The sequence below is a fragment of the Apteryx rowi genome, unplaced genomic scaffold (assembly GCF_003343035.1).
Source record: "Apteryx rowi isolate R43461 unplaced genomic scaffold, aptRow1 scaffold_830, whole genome shotgun sequence".
Taxonomy (NCBI): domain Eukaryota; kingdom Metazoa; phylum Chordata; class Aves; order Apterygiformes; family Apterygidae; genus Apteryx; species Apteryx rowi.
The window spans coordinates 16,726-35,460 of record NW_020451128.1 but is presented as its reverse complement, the minus strand read 5'-3'; the positions used below and the strand labels follow the sequence as shown (position 1 = coordinate 35,460).

The window sequence follows — 18,735 nt, the reverse complement described above, 5'->3', positions numbered from 1 at the left end:
CAGGAAAACTACCAGAAGCTGTTCGCTGACCCCCTGCATTTTCAGGCAGTGTAGCCAAACCATTTGACGTTCAAAAAGAAAACAGCAAGCCAGCATGGCTTGGAAAAGCCGCAGTCAAGAATGCTCGGCCTCGTGATAAAGGTTTGTTGCTTTGTGCGGCACGTGGCTTTATTCTGTTTCTCCCAGCTCTGCTGTGGGGATAGGCTTTGGGTAGTGGCAGAAGGTGGTGGTGATGGGGAAACACAGAGTAAAACCTGAATATTGTGTTTGTGTTGCAAAAGGGGAATCCTGTAATGTATTGCTTGTGTTCTGTTGGTTGTTTTGTGTCTTGCCTTGTTTGTCTCAATATCTGCAGAGCGGACTGCGCCTCGTGACAGCGTACAGTGGTGCAGTAGAGCTTGCGAGGCTTCCAAAATGAGTTGGGGTACGGGATGCTGCTGCGATAAAGAAATGTTTATTAGGCGATTATCCTTTGCCTTAAACGAAAGAAGAAGCTATTAGGTGGTACAGACTAAGCGGCCTTGGGGTAATGGTGATTTCTTCACTGCAGCTCCTTGAAGAGTACTTCGGACGAATACCGAATGGTGACTGGACTGCTAGCTGTCTTCCGCAGCCTTCCCCCAGCAGTGGAGTCGGAGGGGAGGTAAGCATATACCAGTAGCAGCTGTCTTAAGCAGCCTCCTCCTTTGCTAAGGAAAAGGAAGACAGCAGTTTAGGGTAACATGTAGATTTGTGGGGGGGACAGGGTTAAAAACGGTCAGGAAATTCCTCTTGAGATGAAGGGCGTAGTCTTTGAGGAGTGCGATGCGCTCGGCTGCTGTTACCGCCTTCTGCGCGGTCGTTTTTCAGAAGTCCTTCTGCTGGATGATTCCCAGAGAAAACTGCGTCCTGACTCAACACGACTCCAAGAGCCCAGGTGCTGTGGGGGTTGTGAAGTTATATTGTCATTAACAACCCTGTAATCTGAAGCATTTGTATTTACAGGTGAAGAAAACACTGTGACAATAACATAAATATATAGTCAAAATCTTTGCTGGTCTCTGTGCGGGTCATGCCCAAGTCCTGTTCCGAAAGTGAGGTATGGGTGTGACGTTCACAGGAACATGCTTAGCTTCTACCTGACTATGTTGCAGCCTAGAAGAGTTGTTCTCTTTCGGTGCTGCTGCCTTAGACACGCTAAGAGCTGTCAGAGTTGAAGGCAGTTACGTGTTTATAAGAGATGAAACAGCAATCGGGAGGAAGAGTAAAAAAATACCATTGCCAGTTTTCAGCAAGAGAGACTTCAAAGTGGCTAACAAAATGGTGTTCAGAGATGCATTACAGAGATCGGCTGATAAAGCGTGCCTTATGGGATTGTAGAATAGTCTTTGCATCCCAGTAGATTGATTTTTGTCAAGTATACCTCAGTCAGTGCAAGCGATGAATGAGGTGTTCAAATGCATTAATACTGAAAGGTCCTGAACGTTACCATTAATTCCTCAAAAGCAGACGAACAGGACTGCAACTTAAATAAAGATTACATTCTTTTTTTATAAGCAAAGAAATGTGTTTGAAGACTTGCTATTTCGGTTTAAAGCAGCCTCCGTATGCTTATGGATTAAATTTTGTGCGTCCACAATGTTTTGAGAGAGGAGTAAGTTACTTCATTTCATGCTACGTAGAGATGAAATGAAGTGCATAAAGAAAACAAAATTTACCATTATGTTTGATCTCCTTCTTTCTGACTCTGTACCAGGGAGGTGAGAGCAGTTAGCTTTGGAACTGCTTCACTGAAATCCATTGCTCAGAGACTAATCTTTAGTGTGCTAACCACAGAACTTAAAAAATATTAGGAAGAAGAAAGGGGAAGTTTGGAAAGAATAAAATGTTTCTATAGCAAAAGAAATATATTTTTCCTTGCAGCCCACCTTTTTCATTTTGAACGAAAGATGATTTCCATCTGAATGTTATTCTTTTGTTAATGTACTGTCTACAAACACTATCATTTCATTGTCAGAGTAATGACATACCTGCCTGCACACATACTGAGCATGCAATTTTATGCTTGTTAGACTTTGAATGGTGGGAACTGTGATGGCATAGGATTTGTAATGAAATTATTGTCTGCCAGCCTTGTTATAAGTGTCATTAGCTGTCATCAATTGCAAAACATTTTGGGGTGGTTTAAAACTGGAAACAGTAGAGTTGGTAACATCAATGTTGAAAATCTTACCGTAGAAGATGCCTAATAGTAGTAGGTGGACACTTCATTACTTTGTATTTAGCTTCATAAAAATTCCACTTTTTCCTCTCTTACAGTAATGTTAGAGAGAATGGCTGGTGCATAATGATTTCCTTTTAAGAAGACAGCACCTCCGTCAGCATGGTAACACCTAGTTTCACAATCAGACATTGATTCAACAGTGACTCAAAGTGAGGAGCGCTCCAAACTGAGTCATCCACGGCACTTCCTACAACAGTTCCTTATGTTCGTCTCGGTGGGTTCCCAKGCAGGTTTGGACTACGGACAGTGCTGTTAGGTTTGAGGTCGTAATCCATCTGGGACGTGTTACCTGCTTATGTTTTAAGAGGACACTGAAAATCACTGAGAGATGCTTTTTAAGCAGAGGCGGCGGATGACCCTGAGAAGTAGATGCTTTTCTCTTTACACCAGTAGTAACAGTTTATAGTGTGTGTCATGCAAAATGTGACTTTCCAGGGTTTTTAATGCCAATGAAGGACACTGTAAGTAAGCTCGACACTTCCGTGTTCCCTGTTCTGTCAGTAGTAGTATGGTTTAGGATGTCAGTCAGGTGCAGCTCTTTCTGTGCAGCTGGCTTAAAGTTGCAGCTGAATATATTTCCAAATAATATCAAGTTACAATAGCTGTGGTCTGGTTAGTGAGGGTTAATGGTTTGTAACGATAGCAAGGATGGGAAAACCTGCAGATGTAGTTTCAGAAAGTAAAATTACATGGGGAGAAATTGCTTACTACATGTGGTGTTTTTTGTTTGTGGTGTTTTGTTAAATTTGCAATTAAATGGTGTGACGTTAACCACAATATGAATGTTTATCTGAGTAGTAAGCAAGCATGCAGTGTGTTGAAGTAAAGTTAACTGTAGGTATATCTTCCGTTTTATCCTGGAGCGGTTTCCTACTGGGAATGAAGCACGTGTTGTTGTACAGCCATAGCTGCACAAGAGAGTTTGAGATTTCATTTTGTAGTCTTGTAACATAAGCCCAGTGCACAGGTACAGTACTGGCACTTCCAATTACAGTGTTAAGAATTTTCTGAATGTCAGTCTTTGCTATGTACGAAGTTCTATTAGCTCATAAAGTTCGTAGAGAATAGTGCAGAACTCGATACAGTTCTCTTAGTACTTTCAAACACTTGTCTTTCAGCTTTAAAGTTGGAAGGATTTTCACAGTGCTGTTGGGAAAACTCGCACGCATTTGAGGGGCTGCCACTCCAGGTGGATGCCCAGCTAAAATGGAGTGGGCTTCGGCTCCTTGAGGCGTTGGAAAAGGACTGYGTTGTCAACAGTGAGCTCCTCACTACTCTCTAAGGTTTACGCGTAAAGCATAAAATGTGCAAGAGGAAAGAAYGTTCATAAGTCATCACTGGAAGGCATTAATAGTTGGCAGGTAATTCGGTGCAATGAAATCAGTCCTTCTGAAGAGCCTGCACAAGGCCTGAGCCCTGTTAATAGTTCAACCTTTCGAGTGTGAGTCAGTGAACTTGAGTGAATGAGACTCCATATTTTTCAATCTGCTTTACAAAGAAAATGATTTTTTTGTGGTGTAAAGAATCGCCTCATAATAAGGGACTGAGTAATAAATCTAATATGTTTATTTTTCCTTCCTCATAACTGTCATTCTCTTGACCCCTGCCACTGCTTGCTTCTAGTCTTTCATTTCCTACTTTAAGAGGAACTGTGAATTCTTTTCAATAGTGGAATAGAACTGCCTCAACATACTTCTTTGCACAGACTGTTTTAGAAAATCTTAAAGCTTTTTAATGGTGATACTGTAATTATCAGTGCGTGGCAACCCCAAAGGGAAATGCTGCTTAGGCAGTCTTGACTGATCAGGTGAGATGACCAACAGATGCCATAAAACTTAAGTGCTGGGACAGTTTCTTCTCCCAAACAAGTTGGGACTTGGTTAAGCTTTTGCAGGGAGCTATAGACTACTCAGTTTTGAACCTTTGTACAAGCTTCCCCAGTTGGTCCTCTGAGGTTCCTTCCATATTGTTCAAAGAGCTTACTCCCTGTTTTGAGATGGACCTAACTCTGTGGATGGTTTCGTATCTCCTTTCTCCATCTAGTGTCATCATAACATAGTGCATCATCACAGTGTGTTGTGCTTTGAAATGGACACTACCCAAGGGAAAGAGCAGGCTTTTCTTTGCAGTGTCGTTTCATTGGCAAAACGTGAAAGGAGAAAGTTGTCTCATTACTGTCAGCCTCCAGTGCTAGAGGTCTAGAAATAGTTCCCCCTCCAACCCACATCCCAAACTAATTGCAGGTAGGCAGCTGTCTTAAGGACAGATAAGTTGGAAGAAACCTAGTGGTGGTGGTAATTCTCTCTCATATAGAGTTTTGAGACAGTGCTACAATCCTTTTCTACATTTTGAGGTCCTGGAAGCCATAATACTAATACTTATTACAAATAGAGCTCTACTACAAATGCAAAATACAATATTCTGCATATTTAAGTCCATATTAACTTAGGCAGAAAAATTCAAGAGAAAGAAAAGATGTGAGCTGAGGCAGATGATGCGTTAAAGAATCCATTGCTTATTGCTTCCTCTATGGCCGTGTCCTCCAAAGAGTACACGACGCTCTCCAGAAGTGTGGGCTGCAGCTGCTTCTCTGCTTTTCAGTTTAAATGGTCTCAAGACATTGCCAGAAGCGATACACATTAGCATGGCCTTGAGTTTACAGAAAGAGATGTAACTGCAGCAAAGCCTTACCTGTAGATTTTGCTACTTAAAAACTGCAAGGTGAAATGGCGGGAGGGGGAAGCTCTTAGTAATGATCGATATTTAAAACAGCCCYGATGCATGATAATAAATCTCTTAAACTGTGACCCTGTACAATACATATCTCTAAGTTGATTATCAAAACCCATTGCAAATGTCAATGAAAGGGGAAAGTCCTGTGGAGTTTAACCCCCCCCCCCCCTTTTTTTCTTCCGGTTCTAGTTTTCTTCAGCCTACTAATGTATCTACATAGCCTTTGCTGGACTTGCATTCCACACACATAAGTTTTCCTATCAATGCAAATATACTGCTGAAATGAAGTGCTAAAATGAATTCATTGCTTATCTGTAGCTGTCTTTGAAAGGCCCTGCTATTGCCCTTTAGCCAGAAAAGCACAATRTATTAATATCTATAAACCAGCAAGTATATGAGATAATCTAAATCTTCCTCCATCCCAAAGGAATGTGAATGCAGCCATCGTGTAATCGTACGTGATGACCTAGTAGTAGGAGTCTTTGCAAGTATCTGGGCATGTAGATGGGTATATAACTTTTACCGTGATCCTAAGTGGCCAGCCTCACAACCTTTTCTTTCTTTCTTTTTTTTTTTTTTTTAAACATTAACTTGCTGCTGCTGAATCCATACTTCTGCAGAGATTAACAACAATTAATTCAGCTATAGGCAATTGCTGTTTGAAAGGAGCATTGCCTGCAGGCTGTTATAATTCCAGGAAGCTGAACTACATTCATTATTGGAAGAATAATAAGCAGAAATTTATAAGGAATATGACAATGGCACAGTGCCTAGTAACAATTTCTGTTTGGTAATAGTGAGCACAGATGGTGCAGCCATTACGACATTAACAAGTGTTTATCTGCATCCCTCTCAGAAAAAGAACTAAATGCTGAGGTAGCTGGAGCAAAGTAATCATAGCTCAGTGAGTGCCAAAAGGTGCCAAGCATTGCCATTTCATATTAATTTTAATGAGAGCTTCATGTGCCTCTTCTGCAAGATGGAGCCTTCTGTGTGCCACCCGGCATGGTTGAGATGGTACTGGAGAAGAAGAATTTTGTTTCAATTAATGCATCCTGGGAGATACAGCTAGCTGCATTGAACTAATCAACAGAGAAATACCAGAACTTCCTTGCATTTTATAACCATCATTTGAAATGGACTGGATAATCTGAACAAGCGAAAATCATAATTACATTTGTCCATAGTGTGTCTTTGGGTAGACTACAAGAGATGACAGTATATTAAGAGTGCAGTAAATTGTCCTTGATGATATCTGAGTGAGAACTTCCAATGGAAAATGCACTAATATCAGACTTTTGAGGTCTGTAAACATCGCTTTGGTTTCAGATTTAGTACAGTGCAATTTGCGTTGCATGTTCAGTTTGTAAACCACAGGGGACGGATCATGCAAGTATTCTCTGGGTTGGTTTTTTTTAGAGCAGATGTAGCTGAAGGCATCATGGTCATGAGGCATTTAAAATCCCTTGCAGTGGTTGTAAACCCCTTTTGAAAGTTGCTTTGTTTCTTTGTTGAAAGGCAATGGATGTAATTTCTATGTTACTCAAACATAACTAGAAATTGCAGGTGCAGTGCTAGTTTTGTCTCCAAGTTCTTTGTCTAAGGGCTGAAATGTACCTAAAAGTTTAGTTTGTCATATCTAATTGTCAAGCGATCTAAGTGTCAAGTGATGATGCTACTGAGGACAATGTCCTAAAGTAGGAACTCTGCTGTAGGCTCCCTTCCAGAGGCGGGGTTTGCAGTAACGTCCCTAAACCCTGTATGTTCCCTGAGGTAGGTGCTGGCGAACTTTGAGAGCTGCGCTGATAAACAGTATATTTTTTTTCTCTGGATTAGAGGTATATGCTGGTGAAAGCTCAGCAGAAGTCAGAAAATCCTGTCGCTGTCTTTAGGCAAAGCRGCAGTACCTGGCTCTAAACCTGTGGGGAGATGCACGCTCTCAGAGGTGCGTTGATCAAGATGCTGCAGCTCCCGGCATTGCGGCAGTTCTGCTGCTTTCTATTCATAATTGGCCCCTGTGCTATTTTTAGCACTCGTGCCATAGATCGCTGGCTTCTACGCAGAGTCTCATGGAGCTTTGGGCTGTCCCTTCTCCTGCTCGCTGATGTAACAGCAAGTTAACAGCAAGTCCTTTGRGTTAAGAAAGGTTCGTTTTAGTGGCTTTGCGTAGGCATGCAAGTCTGCATGGATCATTTCTTTTTTTCAATAGAAGAGCAGCTGTTAGTGGCTGGCTGTAGCAAGTTGTCCTACAGTAAGCAGGTGAGCAGCAGGGAATGCGATACCTGCTTTGTATGAATTTTGTTCATATAGTATGCATCTCCTATGTGCTTTCGGTGAAGCGGATTCCTTATGAAACCCACAGGTTTCGGCAGCCCAGCTGAATCCAGAACAAGCAGTTCACAGACTTCCATCCTTAATTAGTGATTGAAATCATTGCAGATATACGGACGGACRGACGTGAGTGGAAAAGCTTGGTGTTGTAAGACCGAGGTGTTTCCTAATTTTGTGGTCCCAGAAGTTCTTTCTTGGAATACACAGCCCTGAGACTGATCTTTATTTGCCCAGGCTTTTTCTATTTGGAGACTGAGATGCAGCAAGACCTCGGGCAGTGGAATTTAAGGGCTGACAGCAGGCCTAAGCCAGGATGGGGTAAGAAGCTGACAGAGATGGGGCAGACCAACAGCTAAGCACGAGCCTGTATTGCAGTGCAGGTTGTGACAGTATCTGYGGTGTTGGGTCTGTAGAGAGGAATTCTGAATTCTGACAGGCCTACGTTCTGCTGCTGAGTATCTGTCTGCCTCTTRTTTTCTTCTTTGTAGTGATGCTGGCGGAAATCTAATGCAGTTTTAATTTGATCTGCAGTGTTCAAAGAGCTCTTAAACATTAACCGTTTAATGATGTGGGTCCTCAAAATAATAGCCTTTACAATCAAAATACCATAAATTTATTAAGCTTCAATTAAATCAAACAGTATTCTCCTGGTTGGTCCTGGTGTTTGCAATGTCAGGAATGGGCTCTGCTCTCAGAGGCACAGAGCAGTTTAACTGGGCCCTGTCCGCAGTGTTAATATCTTACTGATGAAAACAGTTTACAGCGAGAGAAGCAGGACCGTGACTTGTTGAAATCATGAATCGCTAAGATGTCATGGTGATAAAAAGCTTGTAACTGCTGGACAAGCCTCCATGAATTAAAGATAAAAAGAAAAACACACAGTTTTAGTCATCTCATGAAATTTCCCCCTGATTTGGAGAAACGGGTGTGCAGGGAGCAGGAACAGGTGAGCTACTCCTCTAGCAGGCTTTTTGTTTGTGTTTCATGCAAGTTGAGGGAAGCTTTTTAAAGACGAGCCTCTGATTAAAATGGAACGCACTCGAACTATTGAAATGAATAGTTTCTTTATTTAGTGATCATATGTAAAGAAACACAAATTCCGGGTCACTTCCGACTTTCTTCTGTTTGGCTTGGGAACCACATGTGAAGCAAACGATGGTTGCGGACATTTGTTTGCAAACATCTCAGATACCAGAACGGTTTTCATTTCTTCCACTCCTACCGCAGGAGTCTCTTTCCTCTCTGACAGCTCCTCTCTGTATCTACCAACTTTTCTCCATTGTCTCTTTCATCTTTRCTGTGTTAAGAGCATGACTTGGCTACTAACAGGAAAATTCACTTGCCTGAGTGTTCCTAACGCATGGCTGAGTTTTCCAGCTTGTTTACTAATTTGCCTTTTAGGGTACCTGCACCCTTGAAAATCATTACTTGTTCTAATTTTCAGATTGTTTTTACTTACTTTGTTACATAATTGTCAACAGTGCTGAGATTGCATGTTCTTCCAGCAGACCTTGTTGCTGCGAGCATGCCGGACCAAATCATACCGCATCTGTGTTGACCCACTTTGGACTCAGACTGGGAAAGCAAATCAATTCGTCATTTCCTTATTTTCCACTTGTTACAGGATGTTGAAGTTACATATAAGATTTAAATGGAGGAAAGATCATAATTTGACCTCTTCTGTATTTTATACAAGGCCAAACCATGAAAGGCTTAAGCTAGATGTAAAGTGACAAACTGCAAGTTGCAGGGTTGTAATTCATTCCTTTGGAAATGTGTTCTAGAAGATATTAATTTGTTGTGATGATGCAGGATTTTCTACATTAATTTTATTTCATATAATTGGTTGCAGTGCATTTCCTGAACGCTRTCTCCAGCTAATCTAGTCATCAGCTCAGCCTTCTTGCAGGAAACTAAAATAATCTTGCAAATTAGGGGGACTGTGCATGACTGACCAGATTAGGCAAGACGTTAGAGGGTATAGTGATGTTTCATTTTTTTGTGTATCCGAGTTTAATTATTTGATGTTTAACAACTGAAGGGACATTAACTTTACTGCAAGTATTAACTGTTCACATTAGAATGAAGTCACACACAACGGAGAGTTAAGACCCTTGRCTCACCTTCTGGTCCTCTTTACCTGGAGAGGTCCTTTTTATGGGATTTTATATTTGATAGGTTATGATACCTAGAAAAACTATCCATACAGTGTCTACCTGGGCCCTTCTTATAAGATGATTTCAGTTTGAACAGCAAGAAGTTCCACCTTTCAGTGTAGTAAAGAGCCATTTAATTACGTTTTTACAGTCTTGTAAAATACGTCACCAAGTTGCTTGAAGACTATCCTGAAACAAAAACTCCAACAATCTCTTTGAGGAGTGAGAAAGGATTAAGCGTGTTAAAGCTTGAGCAGCAATTTTCTTCAGTGATTGGTGCTCAGTGTTATATGCAGAAAAGTTATCTGCTTCCATAATGCTGCTTTTTCCTAAATTTGCAGACACTTAGAGGGAAATATCTTTGCATTGATAGAAAGCCTGACCTTTTCCACCAAGCTCTAAGGTGTTTTCCTGGTAGGAAGTTATGGCCAGGAGCTGTTTTCTAGTACAGATCTACAAACCATGAGGGATTTTGCTGGCATTGATCCACCAGATGCAATGGGGCTGAGAACCTGTTCCATCAGGGATTAAACTTGCCTTTCCTAGGTAAGAAGGTGCGATCTAAACTATACAGTATTTTTATACCATGGTCATTATGTCTTTCCTGTGAAGAAAAGTGTTTCTAAGTAAACCTTTTTTCCCTGGGTTGTTTTTCCCCCTGAAATCTTCTCTTGCCTCCCTAGAGCATGTTTTAGCTCAGGCTCAGCATTATCTCACTATAGCTTATTGGGCAATGTTATCTTGGCTACGTTTCACTACACGTGCATGTTTTATTTCCACAAATTTGAAACTGGCATTTTAAAATGCTGCGTTACACTTAACATTAAACTGTCTCAAGGTAGATAAGCAAATTACAGTCACTCATCTCATTAGTGCCCCTTGCTTGGGTGGTGGATGGCAGCTGAGCATCTTCTCTGATGTCTTCTGGAAGGATGTTCTTCTCCCTGTGCAGCTTTTTGTTGTTTTCTTAAACTTGCATAGGTGTCAGAGCCCATTTTCTGCTCTGCAAATACTGTGAACAGCAGACTTGACTTCTGTCTGAACTGCAAAGAAGAAACGTTTTTTGAACCATGCCGTTCTGTCCTCAGTTGTGCTGTTGCTTTTGTGCATCTTGAGGAATTATAGACTTAATGTCCCAAAATGCATGTTCATCTGAAATTCACTTTCCCGTGTTTCCCATCTGGTATTACAAGAGGCATGGTTTTYCCTTTTTTCATAGGGTGTTTTGAAAGTCAAAAGTAGGAATTGCCTGTTATGTGATAACTGCCACTTGTACACATGTAAAAGGTAYTTTCTTTTCTGCTAAACTTAGTGAGCATTATAAATTTAGGAATGCTGTTTATTTTTATCTTTCATTCATTTGCTTATCCTTGTGTTATAGATACACTTCCATAGTGCCATCTGCTTGCAGAGTGGCAGGCGATAACCATGCACATGTGGATATTATTCATGCCACCTACTGGTGCCAAAGGAAAATGCAAACGAGTTCATTAGCATGGTTGATATAGSTCAGTAATAATGCAAGGAAAAAGAATAAATATTCCACACTTTGTTATTGTTTAATGTTAATTGTTAAATTTAAATAATTGGAATTTCCTATTTTGCTGTGATTTGGATAAAAATATTAGTATTAATATTAATTACGGTAATTTAGGGTCAAATGTAATATTCCAAAAGCAATGCTGGCTACCAGATTCACAACTAAGGTGCTCCCTGCCCAGGTGTAGCTAGAGGTGTACTTCCAGTGTGTTGGTCTTTGGGGGGGGAAGGACTATTAGCAATATACATTTTRAAAAGTTATTGCAAGTGTTTCTTAGTCATGGATGGGGCTAGTGACAGTAAATTAAGCATACGTGGTTTATTGTTGGTAAGTTAAACTTTTCCAGCATGCTGTTTAATTCTGTGCCAGAAAAGAGTAAGAGAAAAGCTTCCCTGAAGAAAGAGTTTTTTTTTCTTCTTCTTCTACTGATGTAGATGGTAAGCACCTGTCCTGTGCAATAAACAGGTTGCCACGGCAATCAAAAAAAGCTGCATTTGGAACATGTAGGAGCACAGTCTGGCCTCAGCTAGGCTCAGCAGGGGATAGCCTCTGTAGGAGCATCTTTCTCAACACATTTCATTTTTCATTTGAAAAGCCACGCTTTGGTGGATGAAGTATCTTGGACCGTGTTTCTGTGTGTGCGATTAGGGTACAACAAATAGGGTTAAGAAATAGATACTAGAAACAACCATTTGCCACCATCTGAGTATTAATATTTTGATGCTGTGAGGTGCCAAAACCTCCTTCAGAGAGCTTTAACTAGAGTAGAGTAGTTGATGCTACTACAGCTTTTGTATTTAAGATACAGGCCAGTGCTGTGCAATTAAATCATGCAGATAACAAAAGAGCAGATTTAGTAATTCATCAGTGTGTGTTCAAAAATGGCAGAAAGACATTTCTTTCCAACAGAGGTTGAAGAGGCAAAGATGGAGGCATTGCTCCGCAAAATAGCGAGAAGCATCGCTCAGTTTCCTTTGCCTCTTTCCGATCCGCGGCAGATGTTTCCATTTAGCGAGCAGTGTGCATTTCTAAATCCTGGTTGTGAGATCACAGGCAGGCGGTGAACATTTTTCGAAGAAGTAATATTGTAATACTGATGCTTCATATTTCTGCACGTCTATGTATTTTTTTTCTGCATGGGGCAATTTGAGAGCATTATTAGAAACATAATCGCTTAGGATTTTATTGGAACAAACTCACTAGGTGATTTAGAGTTCCTATTTTTGAAATTTTGATTATGCTTAACAGTAAGCTGTGCTAAATGTTAGACATGGCATTTTGGATCTAGAATGGTTGGAGATCATGTTCTTCTACACAGGAGTCGGTAATTCACCTCAGCGGAGGATGAGTCACGCAAACAAATGTAGTTACATCTCTTAAACATGAGCTGAATGAGATTTGTAAGAATTAGAAAAATGATGAAGAGATGCAGTGTTTGTGTGTCAGGCCCGCATTTTGTGTTTTAAAATGAAGCATGTTTCCAGGCTTTCCAGGGTGGTCTTACGTCAAGGGTAGACATACCTCATCTGACTTTAAGGTCAGCTCTAAGGGTTTTAGAAAAGTAAGTGAGCAGACGAGCAATTCTCCCCRTTGACGTTCCTTCTGAGCTGTGGCTGTAGTTCTGCGTTTTGTACGTGTTGCCTGGTCTCAGTTGACTGTTGAGTAACATGGCTTCAGCTCTAAAGCACATAAATGAGACTATTACAGAATAAGTAAAACTAACCCACTGTGCAAAAACTAAGACCAGCCTCTTAAGAAGCCTAAGCAGGTATGAAATGGAAAGAAAGTGCTTGAATATATTTTACTAACAATTTCAGTACAATTAATAGTCAGGTGCAAGAGAAGGAAGCAGATTATGCTGAAATAAATTTGTGTTGGATTGGAGAAAGGTACCATTSTAGCAAAGGCACTTGGCTAAGGACCAGAGTGAGGGTTGGGGGGTTTTTTGGTGGAATTTTTTTGTTGCAGTTGGTAAAATAGTATCTTTATGCTTTATTATTCACGCTGAAGCGTGTATGCTTTTCAAAGAGTGTAAGAAATCTCATTATGCCATAGTACCAATTCCAAGCTGTTAAATGTCTGTTATATAATGTAAATTTACAGCAAAGGCAATCCAAAGTCTTTTCAGATGGAGCAAAGCAATAGGCCAATACCTGAAAATTATTGGAATTAAATATCACTTCCTCTAAATATCACTTAGACTTCAAATGATAGCCAATGATAACCTAATAACGTATTCTTGTAGGAGCATGCTTGTCTGTGTGATATCGAACATGACCCCCAGAAGATCTGAGATGTGGACATGCTGTAAGTCATGCTCATCTGCTAGCAAATTCTTCATGGAATTACATGACCACCTCAACCAGTTTTTAGCATGAAGTTTAAGCTGTGACAGTGCAGATGGTAACTGATGAAATGAGTTAATAAGCAACAGTTTAGAGAAGTTTTTTTTGCTAGTGTCCCAGCTCTGTAGATAGTCTTATAAGCATGAAAATTACTCCTGCTACAGCTGTCTGTTGAGAAGCTGTGGAGTTCATGTTGGAGGTCCTTCCTGGGCTGCATCACCCACCGAGTCAGGGTCTTGAATTGGTGTCGCGCGAGGGCAGCAGCGTGGTGTGCAGGGAGACGGAGGGAGGTGGAAGCGCCTGTGCTCAGACCAAAGCCGGTTCCTAGCGTGGTAGTCAGGTGTGCTGTTCGGCATGAATTTGCCTGTGGATGCAACGAACAGTGTTGACTGTGCAGGGGAAGGAAGCGAAGGCTTTCTGTGTTTTGAAGAGCGAGGCATGTATTATCRTGCAATCAGGTATGTTCCTGATGCAGTGTTTAGGTGATATTCCCAGAGCTGCTCTTAACAGTCATTCAGGACAAGGGCAATAATTCAGTTGGATGCAGCATTTCTTTACCAGTCACGATTTCCTTGTGAATGTCATATATTTTGTAAGAGTAAATGCACTATGCCTATTGTTGGCTCTAAAAATCATTAAATTTAGTGCTGTGGTTTCTACATTAGCAACATTTTAATTTTTTTTTTTTTTAACAGCATAGTGGTTTAAGTGAGGTGGTTATGTGCTGCTTTCTTACAGCCCCAATGATAGTTAAGCCATTAAAATGCATTAATATTTGCTAATGACAAAACAAGAGAATTACGATATTGTACAGCAGCCCATTTTTGGATAATTGCATATCTGTTAGACGTTTGTACCTAGTGGGAGTCAAAAGATGGAGCCATTAGGGACAAGAAGGGTTCAGAGCACAGGATGGAGTTACAACAGAAATGGGTTTCTTGAAAAAGCAAATATTTGAAAGATAAAGCTAGTAGTGCACTATGTTAAATATTATAAAAGCTGATGAGGAGAAAATGATTAGGAAGAAAGGCATTGCTAAGGGGAAAGTTATTAGAAAAAAATAAAGACAGTGTAAGTATAAAGTAGACATTAGTTTTGTGCAACCTCTACTGTAAGATGTGTTTTCCAATAACTTAGTTGTACTTAATGAAAAACTTCTCTTACTGTTTTCCAGGTTGAACTGACACGCTGTCAAGTATATCAGTGTTCTGAATCGGAATTTGAAACCAGCCCTAAAAATCAGACATGCAGAAGTTATGTTTTCTAGAGTTATAGCTGCAATGTGAAAAATGCAGGGGTATTAACAGCATTAGATCATAGGATGACACAGGTGGGAAGAAGCCTTGGGGGCTCTAGCGCAGCCTCCTGCTCAGAGCAGGGTCAGCTCTGAGATCAGGCCAGCTTGCTCGGGGCTTTGGCTGGTTGGGGCATCCAAGGATGGAGATGCAACAACCTTTCTGGGCAACCTGCTCTGCTGCTTCAGAGTCCTCCTGGTGAAAAAGGTTTCCCTTGTATCTAGCTCAAACCTTAATTGTATCAGTTTCTGCCCTTTGTCTCTCAACCTCCCGCTGTGAAGATGAAGAGCCTGGCTCTGTCCTCCAAAACCTCCTGGTAGCCCAAGAAGGTCCCTGCCATGGGGTATCCYGGAAGCCTTCTCCTCCCCASGCTGAACCAGCCCTGTTCCCCCCAGCTCTCCTTGCAGTGCACACGCTTCAGCTGTACCGAGGGTTGRGGGGGGAGAGGGGGGTTGATTGGTTGGTTTGTCTTTTTTGTTTGTTTGTTTTACAAAATATTTTGCAGAGACTTGGTTAGAATTGCATGCAACTAAAGATTAACCTCTAACAGGTGAATGTGTAAYGCTGGTTAAAATATAAGCATGTGGTTTAAACTTTGACTTTCACTCTCCTAATTAAAGTAATAACACTGTATAAATGATGGGTTAACTCTGAGAAAATTTTATTTTCTCTGTGGAGCTTTAAGTTTGATCTAACCAAACTGTTTTCTGGCCTATGCAACAGTACTATGATATTGTATTTCTATACTTAAAGGTCCATTTCCCTGTGAAAGAGCTCTGGCTCAGGGAAATCACTAAAGTGTCTAGGGAAAAAAAAAAATCATTCCATGAGAATCTGCTGACTTACCACAACCTGCACCCTTGCAACCCAAGTCTTTGGTAGCCTCCTCTGCAGGTAGCTGACTCGGCAGGGTGTGCGGTTGTCCTTGACCTGGGGCCCAGCTGCGGACTCTATTGTGTTGCATCGCTTGTTCTCAAAGGCAACGGTTTGTTGTTCTTATGGTATTCTGCATTTACCCACTACAGCAAGGGATTTGTGTGTGGAATTAACTGTAGTCAGCTATGATCTCTGGTATGCTAGGGTTTATATGTGAAGTAAAACTAAATGTGCTCATTTTCAGGAAGACAGCTGCTTTTCCTCTCTCAGACGGAGTAGGACTTGCCAGCTAGATAGAATTTGGAGTAGGGTTGTACCTGGATGCTCTCACAAAACACATAGTTTGAATCCTTTACATTGCAGATTGTGAACTTTAACCTTGTGGTTGCTTGAATCACCACAGTTAATGCTTAGTAATTTTTTAGTCAGCTAGAGGAAAAGTAGAAATGAAAATCTATCCTTGGTATAGCAGGCAAGCGCTTTAGATACAATAGGAAATAACTTGCATGTGCAAGAGTTCATAGAGATAATTTCATTGACCAAAAATGTGTAATTATAACATTTATTTTCCAAAGCTGCTACCTGTGTTGCACAGAAAAAAAACATACCTGCTTCTCTCATTGAATATAACCTTGCTTTTCAGAAATGCCTTTGAAGGTATTTCTCTTCCACATTACTTGCTGTAGAAATCTTAGTTCCCTGCCACCTTTGGAGGGGGGGGGGGAACCTTTTTAAAATATGCATTTCTCCAGAGAGCTCACTACTCAGGATAAGTAAGACTGAGGGGGGACACAGATGAGTTTGAGGGGTAAACCAAACAAGCTGTTAGAAATTTCTAATGGCAAAAGGTGAAGGGAACATAATCACTGAGAGTAACGAACTGGGAGACGTGCAGGTTGAAATGGGGTTCAGACCTGAGTCAGGATGTATCTGCAAAGAGAAAGCTATGTATGTGGTACATTTACCTAAGAAATCCTGTGCATTTAATTGTCTTCCCCCCCACCCCCCACCCCTTGTGTTCCTCTCACTTGGTATCATCTTTGCATCCTGCTTTTCTTCTGCCTATTAAAGTTCAGCTGCCAGTGTGACTGGTTGTCTGTGAAGAGCTGCTGGAAGGCAGATAACCTGGTTCGTGTATCCCAGAGCAGTTGTTATCTTGTAGTGATGGACGGTTGCCTCACAGTCGATCTTAAGAGTTTCTGTCAACGAGTAAGCAGAGCCAAAGTAGGAAAGAATTAGAAGCGCTTAGCTCTGAAAACATCTGATTTAATATTAGCGGTTAGTTAATTTAATGTCTCAGAAGGTGTTTCCAGTTTACACAGGTGTGCTTGTAATGAAAGTTTCAGTGTAAACCTATTTCTAGTGTCCAATTAAAGTATATTTATCTGGATTTCTTCTTTTTTTTCCCCTCTAGGTTTGCTATTTTTCTTACGATGGAAAGGCTGGTTGTCTATCTATTGGTTATTAGCACAGCTGTGAAGGCCATGATGTGTCCCAAAAGATGTATGTGTCAAAACCTGTCTCCATCCTTCACAATTCTCTGTACGAAGACTGGACTTCTCTTTGTGCCCCCCAGTATTGACAGGAGAACAGCAGAACTTAGGTTAATGGATAACTTTATCACTACACTTAGGAGAAAGGATTTTGCAAACATGACTAATCTAATTCATTTGACACTATCGAGAAATACAATAAGTCAAATTATGCCTTACGCGTTTTTTGATCTTAAAGGCCTTCACGCCTTACACTTGGATAGTAATAGACTGACTTATATCAATGAAGATCATTTCAAAGGCTTAATTAATCTTCGGCACTTAATACTCAGTAACAATCAATTAAATTACATCTCTCCTGGGTCGTTGGATGACTTTATTGAAACAATTGAAGACTTGGATCTGTCCTACAACAATCTCRTTAACGTTCCTTGGGAAACAATTGCCAAACTTTCTAATGTCAATACGGTTAGTTTGGATCATAATCTCATCGAGTTTGTGCCAGAGGGAATCTTCTCAAATCTTCACAAACTTGCCCGGCTAGACATGACATCCAACAAGTTGAAAAAGATCCCTCCCGATCCTTTGTTTTCGAGAATACCAGTGTATGCTAAATCTAAAGGATCTCCACTGTCATCTCTGGTGCTTAGTTTTGGAGGGAATCCTTTGCATTGCAACTGCGAACTAGTGTGGCTGAGACGTCTCACCAGGGAAGACGATCTAGAAACATGTGCCTCCCCGCCAGAACTGATGGGCAAATATTTTTGGTCTATTAAAGAGGAGGAATTTGTCTGCGAACCTCCGATGATAACACACCGAACCCCAAAATTGACGGTAACAGAAGGGCAAAGCGTCTCTTTGAAATGTAAAGCTGTTGGCGATCCGGACCCATACGTTCGCTGGATTTCACCTGATGGGAAGCTGGTCTCTAACACATCTAGGACTATTTCTTATGAGAATGGTACTCTGGATATTTTGGCTACTTCTCTGACTGAGAAGGGCACGTTTACCTGCATAGCATCAAATGCTGCGGGAGAGTCAACCGCTCCAGTCGAACTCCTCGTTACCCCATACCCTAACCTTGCTAACAGCACCAACTGTGATAAAGATGCTGAGCCTGGCCCTTCAGATATTCTTATATCTGCCAAATCAAGTTTTCCAAATGAAACAAAGGCTCAGCAAGAGAAGGCGGTCACGGTCGCTGAGCTGACGTCATCCTCTGCTCTTATACAGTGGCCTTCTCAGCATCACCTCCCTGGGATTCGAATGTACCAGATCCAGTATAACAGTTCTGCCGATGACATATTAGTGTACAGGTAACCCTGCTCGCCTAGCCATTCTGATACTTCTGTGAACTAGGAAGCAGAAGTAACAAAAAATAGTAGCGTAGTTGAAAGTATTTGGTATAATGACAGATATCTTGCAAGCAGTAACTGTGTAAATGAGGGGACGAGGGGACACTGGCCTTCTTAGACTCTGCTCGTTAAGCTCCCATCGTTGAGGAGTTACACTGTTAAAACTAACAGTATGTCTGTTTCTGTGTTGCCTCTTGAGGGTCTCTAAACTCTTTACAGACATAATTAAGCTTTGCAGTCCAGCTCAGTGGACCGAGTGAAGCTGATGAGYGTTACTTCAGTTGCTCTATTTAAGGAAATGGAGATGGAGATTTTYGTTACTAAAATTATGCTAATTAAAKGTAATTA

The 18,735-nt window shown here is 41.0% G+C and overlaps 1 protein-coding gene across 19 annotated transcripts in view; it reads left to right on the top strand.

The window, feature by feature from the left end:
• The first annotated feature begins 550 nt into the window (after window positions 1-550).
• Window positions 551-18,735, top strand: part of LOC112977455 (leucine-rich repeat and fibronectin type III domain-containing protein 1-like protein) — a 30,512-nt gene continuing 12,327 nt past the window's right edge. For 9 of the 19 annotated variants that reach the window (XR_003257507.1, XR_003257505.1, XR_003257506.1 and 6 more), the window contains exons 1-5: window positions 560-643; window positions 985-1,078; window positions 2,299-2,477; window positions 14,543-14,622; window positions 16,954-18,348. Coding sequence is in view for 15 of the 19 variants with exons in the window: in XM_026089829.1 (XP_025945614.1) it covers window positions 2,466-2,477; window positions 14,543-14,622; window positions 16,954-18,348 (1,487 nt within the window). In the remaining 4 variants the exon portion in view is untranslated. Of the gene's footprint in view, window positions 644-849; window positions 917-984; window positions 1,079-2,298; window positions 2,478-13,268; window positions 13,331-14,542; window positions 15,649-15,700; window positions 16,749-16,953; window positions 18,349-18,735 lie in introns of those variants that run through there. The other 10 variants (XM_026089832.1, XM_026089831.1, XM_026089835.1 and 7 more) reach the window with 10 other exon arrangements.